This window comes from Triticum urartu, unplaced genomic scaffold (genome assembly GCF_003073215.2).
Source record: "Triticum urartu cultivar G1812 unplaced genomic scaffold, Tu2.1 TuUngrouped_contig_5664, whole genome shotgun sequence".
Classification (NCBI taxonomy): Eukaryota; Viridiplantae; Streptophyta; class Magnoliopsida; order Poales; family Poaceae; genus Triticum; species Triticum urartu.
This window is the reverse complement of record NW_024116356.1, coordinates 1-6,816: the sequence shown is the minus strand read 5'-3', so window position 1 is coordinate 6,816 and position 6,816 is coordinate 1. Positions and strand designations below refer to the sequence as shown.

The following is a 6,816-nucleotide window of genomic DNA, read 5'->3' as shown; positions in this document are numbered from 1 at the left end:
ACAGTAGATAACATAGCATGGAGCAATCAAAAATTATAGATACGTTGGAGACGTATCATTAGCCTGCTACAGCCCGGTTTACCGGAGTCCTGCTCGCCCAGTTGCTACAGCCCGGATTCACTCGCTGATGACCGACACGTTCGTTGTTGGGTCATGTATGACTGTCCCTGTAAGTTAGTGCCACTTTGGGTTCATGACTAGCCATGTCGGCCCGGGTTCTTTGTCATATGGATGCTAGCGACACTATCATATACGTGAGCCAAAAGGCGTAAACGGTCCCAGGCCTGGTAAGGCGACACCCGTGGGAATACCGTGTGTGAGGCCGCAAAGTGATATGGGGTGTTACATGCTAGATTGGTGTGGCATAGGATCGGGGTCCTGACACACTCATTGAGAGAAAGGAGACATTTTAAAATCGCTAGACGTGATGAGGTATTTGTTGGCTCAACTCAAGTCATATTTACTATCCCTGTGGGTACTCGAGTAACGTCGAGATGCTTTATTGCTTCCCAGGTTTAACTCGTACCCTACTAAACTATGGAGGTATCCGTCAAATTAGTTTCCATAGTGAAACTTATGATGACAACAAAGAGAAATAACTTCTCTTTACCATATGCAATTAATATGGCAAGCACATTCTCTATGTATCATCTAGATTGCACTACACATACTACAAAGCACGTACCACATGTTGCATCCAAGATAGTTTTCCAGAATGTCTTGTATATGACAAACTTGGCATACTCGCCTTGGTCATCGAGACATTGGGTTGAAACCGAAACTATCAGCAATTCCAATAATTTATGATTATTATGATGCTAAATTCTAACAACATTTGGATTTTATGTGCACTACAAGTGACACAGGGAAGCTAATTTCAAGGCTCGCACACCTTAAAGTTTAAAGCTGAACCACTCGGACTCCTTAAATGAATCAAGTTGAGGCAAGTGGCTCTTCCCATCCATTGACTAGACTATTCAGGCATTCCATGGTTCTAAAAGACATATCTACATGATGGTCTTAAGTGTGTGCTTTATTCACACAAAACCATTGGCTCATTATCCTGCCATCGATTTCAAGAAAATTGTATGGATAGCATTGCAGAATTCTCCTTGAGTGCCTTTCTCTATGGCCCTCGGATTGAAGTTTAGCAATTTGTCCTAATGTCTAGACTCAAAATGGTTTGGTAGAATCCTTTATCCAAAGAAGGTAAGCTCATTGCATTATATTTACTTTGGAATTGCAAATTACCAACTTCACGCTGAAGTCATGTAGTTTTACACGCTCATGACCAAACTGCACAATATTATTCCCCTCTATCTTTGATACGCGGAAATCTACCAAGTATTTCCTATCTGCGGTAATTCAGTTACACACCGATATCACCACCCCGACATACATCATTGGCCCCTCAACATATAGTTGGGATCTATGTGAGGAATAATTGTATTACCGTCAATACCTCAAGCCCCTCACGTGGGGAGTTATTCAAGGCCAGTATGTTGATTCAATGAGGAATATTTCCAGGCATTAGGGGGAGAATTCAAGTACCATAAAGAATGCCAGTAAATTAGTGGAATGTTCAACACATTTCTGCCTCATATCCACGTACTCAAATAGGTGAACCATGTGTGGTTCAGAAGATTTGCAACATATTGCAAATAACCTGCCAGATTCATTTACTGACTGTAAAGGTGTCACACAATCCTACAATCCTACAAAAGTACGCCTGAAAGAGTGGAGGTACCAACAAAATCCACTCCACTCCCCGTTCAAAGCAACAGGGGGAGATGTATGGCAAAAGCACATCAGGATTCAGCTTCTCGCAAGCAAGGATATCAAGGTCTGTGAATCAGTAAATGCAAGTCAACTTCACGTTGGCAGACACCTAATGGGTAGTATACACCCAGTGGATGGGAAACCTCCACCAACCCAGGTCATAGTGCACACAATGACCAGGTCATCGGAATACCCGACTCGGCCGCATTAGGAAATCGCGAGCAGACACCATGGGTAACGATATTTCCATCAACTCTATATTGATATATAGATTTTGGAGAAACATATAACCAAAAGTCTACAATTGTCGACATACATTTCTCAACTAGATTGCAAAACCTTTGGAATGATTCAGATCTAAAGACCATGGCCATGGCAAAGTGTGAACAACAGTCAGACTGAATTCAAGCAAAGGATATAATCTAGGTAGAAATGATCTTGCTCAATAATGGGAAGGTATTCATAAGCAATACCTGCACCAGTTTTCTTCTGGAAATAGAATTGAGAACAACGAGGTGGTGAAACACAGAGCAAGTATTGTAGCACAAGGGTTCACGCAGATACCCAACTATTCTCTAGAGGTGGAATCTCATTCCGATAACTTATATCATTGGCAGTACAAAATCATCTATCTGTGCAGTTGATAGATGTAGTTATTACATATACATGTGGATCACTAGATTTAGACATATATGATTGATTCCCGATGGAATCTCACTTCTGAATCGAAATGCAAAATGCAACATACATTGTGTAAAAATTAGTAAGTTGCCATACGACTTATTGTTGTCGGTGTATAAACGAGGATTACTTAGTGAGTTCCTTATACACAAGGATTATTCCTACAATGATGATTATCCATGTTTGTGTGTCTGCAATAACGACACATGTAATCATCTAAATGACGGAATTTAAAATGAAGTATTTGGGTAAACCAAAATACCGCTCGTTACTACAAATTGAGCATCTTCATTCATACATTATGGTATACTATGTTGTCTATATCCATAATATATTGGAGAAATTCATTGTGGACAAATCTTATCCATCCATAACTCTCATGGTAGTTCATTCTCTAGACGTAGAGAAAGATCTATTTAGACCAAGAGATGATGGAAATGAGATATTGGGACTCAATGTTCCATAATGCCATTGGTTCCACCAAACACAATTGGTTGGTACTCAAGAATATCTTTCCATATCTCCAAGGCATCAAACACCTTGTCCTGATTTTCAGTTTCATAGAAATGTGAACACCGATATCATTGGATACATCGATCAGATCCCCACAATGTTAGATCGTAGACAAGGTTAGTGTTCCTACTAGGTGTGATAACCCTCTCATGAAGAGTCTTCGAAACAAACCTCATGCCTACATCCACCAACCATTATCTAAATGATAATGTTTCTTTTTTTTGTCCGTATGCAAACAGGTTACATAATAAGCAATATCACTATATTGCGTATCTTGCAAGTCAAATCATGCGAATGATTTGTTCACCAGGTCTCTACCAACTTCTATGTTCCAGAAATGTGTTCATGGAATTGGTATATGACGACTTCGGAATATGTAAGAATCAGGGGAAGTATCTTACTGAATTGTTCATGTTCAAAGCATCATATTATACTCTTTTTTCCTTCATGAGTTTACTTTACAAGTTCTCATAAAGGTTCTTAATGAGGGTTTGAAGGAGTTTTACCAACATATCCTACACTACTCATATTTTTCCCACCGGATTTTTGGAGGAGACTATTCCAAGGATGTTCAATGGCAAGTACAAGGATTAGGGGAGTGTTAGGATTTAATTAGTTTCCTTAATTAATTATGTAATCCTCCCTATGTAATGTTGTGTGGGGTTGCTTTGGCAACCGTCCCGACGCTCCCACAATTGTATAACCGTCCCCGACAGTTGCTCCCGAATCGCTGCCTCCTATGTCGGTTTGTAGAGGCGACGTTTCACCTTGTATAAATAGTTGATTGTCAATGAAATAAAGAACACAGTTCGATTCATTTGCTACTCTCTCGATCGCTCTCAGATTCTACTTCGAACATAAACAACTTTGTGAGCATGTACAATATCAAGATCAAGATGTACGCCCCAAGTTTTTGTTTGGAATTTTTTGACATTTCATAATATGTTTAAAACACATTTTAAAAACCAAGAGCGTGCGCTCCCATGTGCCAGAACACCACTCTCCTCCACAGAGGGAGTATAAAGTAAAGGATTTTGTGAACTGGGGGGACTTTTTTATTGTCAAATCAATGTTGGAAGTCAAGTTAAAATACATTTTGTTAATGTGACATCTCTGTAAACAAAAACTTTCTAAACACCTGATGAAACTTTGGGTAAAAAATGGAGACTAGTGTTGGGGCTTTTGAAAGGTTCAATATTCAAAACAGAAAACTTTGTACATTCAGGTTTTTTTTGCAAAAAACTATGCTCTTTGTTACATGAATTTGACGGTATGGTACCTTGTTAATTACCAATAATCTAAACTGGTGCCAATTATATAATCACAATAGTTCACAGGATGGCGCCTCTCTAGTTGAACTTCAAACAAAATACGCAAAAGGAGACGGCCACCGACACCATCACTCGCCGCCAGCTTCTGTGTCAAATCTACAGATGGAAGCCAGAGACAGCATCCGCCAACACATGAAAAGTTTACTCTGATACTTGTCCCCGTTGTTACTAATACTCTTGATATTGTACTTACTTCAAGGGCTATTCCACTTAAAAGAAACGTATTGTATCATAAAACGTGAGTCACGCCATACGGCAAGCCGACCATGTTACTGCCAGAGGTTTGTGCCTATCCAGATTCATCTCACACATGGTCAGCATAAAACTAATATTCATGACAAACCAACAAAACCAAGCAAACATCAGGTTTATAGAAGATTCAGTCTCCATATGAACAAATCACACATGGACAAATAATAGAATAAAGCTGATATAAACCTTCCTCGCTTGCATAACTATCCGCATCACTTATGTGGGCTTAGCTTACCTCTCCATCTGCACGACCTCTATGGACTAGCCTACCTCCATCAGCATCATGAGCTCCTCTTAGCGAATTAACTGCAACAACTTAGGTGTGTAACCATCTGCTACTAAAAAAAAAGAGGCTTGCAGCACTTCCAATTTTATGGACACTGACGGCTACTCTCAGCTAGGAGCAAAATACAATACCAAAAAGGTCAATTAAAGTTAATCAGCAACGGATGCCTGCATGCTTCTTGGGACAAACAGTGTTCCAGAGTTCATCAAATGAGTAATGTCATGTCATGATGCCTACTTTTGTGCTCCTTCATAAACATGCATGACAAATAATGATATGAACCATCCCAACATCCCTCAACACTGAATTGTCAGCAAGCCAAATAAATCGGTTATACTATTACAGGATGTCCAGATCATAATGTGGCAATGCCATTACCACATGAAATATTGCAACTGCACACTGGAAAAACTACATAACACTACAAAATATTCATGACAGATGCCAAATGCATGTCTAGGAGACATTCAGAGTGGCCTTCTCAAACCACAATAGCTAATTTAAAGAAGTTGAAACCGCCAACAATGAAAATAGTGACAATGCAATGTCTATCAGATGATGATGATATCCCAGAAACTCCACTTAATGAAGATGATGATCATGCCCCAGAAACTCCACCCAATGAAGATGCTGATGTCGCACATGACAGGAACAGATTTGGCTAAAACAATGCAGATGATAATTCAAGATGTCATGCTAAAGTTCAAGATACATCCCCTCAAACAGGAGCACCATTCAGAATGCCGACCATGCCACCAACTAAGTCCTTCCTTCGCCCGAAGGGATTTTTTGAAAATGTTCAAACGTTAAGGACTACAGAAAGGTCACTATAAACCATATACAGTCAAGCAAATGGAGGCACAATACAGCAAGCTAATGCAAAGCAATCATAAAAATGATTAATTAACTAAATGAAGTTAAGTACTTGATACATGAAACCAAATTATAAACTAATAAAGGATATTGGATTCGCATCCCACCGCGGCCAGAACTAGGAACAACAGCACCCTGTAAAGTATGGTGCACAGCAGAAGCAGTGCTCACATCCTGCAAATCACAGAAGTTTGAGAGATAAGAAAATAATAGTGGCATGCACATAAATAATTAAACCATCACAACCACTTACATCGAACTCAATAAAACAGACGGTGTTCCTGTCTTGACGCAACACTTTCATTTGTTTGAAACCAGGTTGTCTGTCATTTTTTGAAAAATATCAGATATGGTTAGTGCCACAACTGAAACCAAAGTGGGCTGCAGCAATGCACCCAATAAGCAGACAAATATCTACTTGAATTTTATACTTGAAAGGGTTGATTCTTACACACTGAAGAGGCCCCGCAATTCCTCTTCAACAACAGTTTCACCAAGATTTCCAATGAAAAGGGTATTACAGGGAGGGTTATCTTTCATGTTCTGCAAAGCAAATTAGAAGGTTCAATCAACAATCTTATCTTCCAAAATCTTGAACAGTGTGAAAAGAGTGAAGAATGAAGATAGACTCGGACAAATATTCTATTCAAGTACTGCAGCACATTTCTCATTTATCCCATGTGGCATCTCGTCCATTCATCAAGTATCTAACGATCTTGATTTGGAATTTCATATGCCCACAAGATTGGCATTCACCAGAGACATGCGAAGTCAGAATCATCTACAGAGAAGTATCGTATAATGTAATAGCAACTTTGTCTTTACTGTACTATTCAAAACTGAAGAGTCTTATCCCAACTGTCATTTCAGTACACCTAAATAATTTGTAAGTGACAAAGAAGACACTAGAATATACCACGGCACACATATAAATAGGTCACGGCAAGATATAAGACCAAAGAGTAGCAATACGTTAAATTCACCAAATAAATGTCGATAACGTGCGAGACTATCATGAAATATCTTAATAGTATTTCAAAACATAAGTACATACACTATTTGTAAATGTTTCATTCACTTCTCGACAGTTGAACTTTCCCT

General features: G+C 39.1%; 1 protein-coding gene across 1 annotated transcript; it reads right to left on the bottom strand.

Annotated features, from left to right (window-relative positions):
- Window positions 1-5,119: 5,119 nt before the first annotated feature.
- LOC125529527 (cell wall integrity protein scw1-like) lies at window positions 5,120-6,258 on the bottom strand (the record flags this gene model as incomplete). Its single annotated transcript, XM_048693937.1, is given in 4 exon segments — window positions 5,120-5,639; window positions 5,807-5,889; window positions 5,969-6,038; window positions 6,167-6,258. Coding segments are annotated over 4 exon segments (324 nt in total), but the record flags the coding sequence as incomplete, so codon positions are not given.
- Window positions 6,259-6,816: the final 558 nt, after the last annotated feature.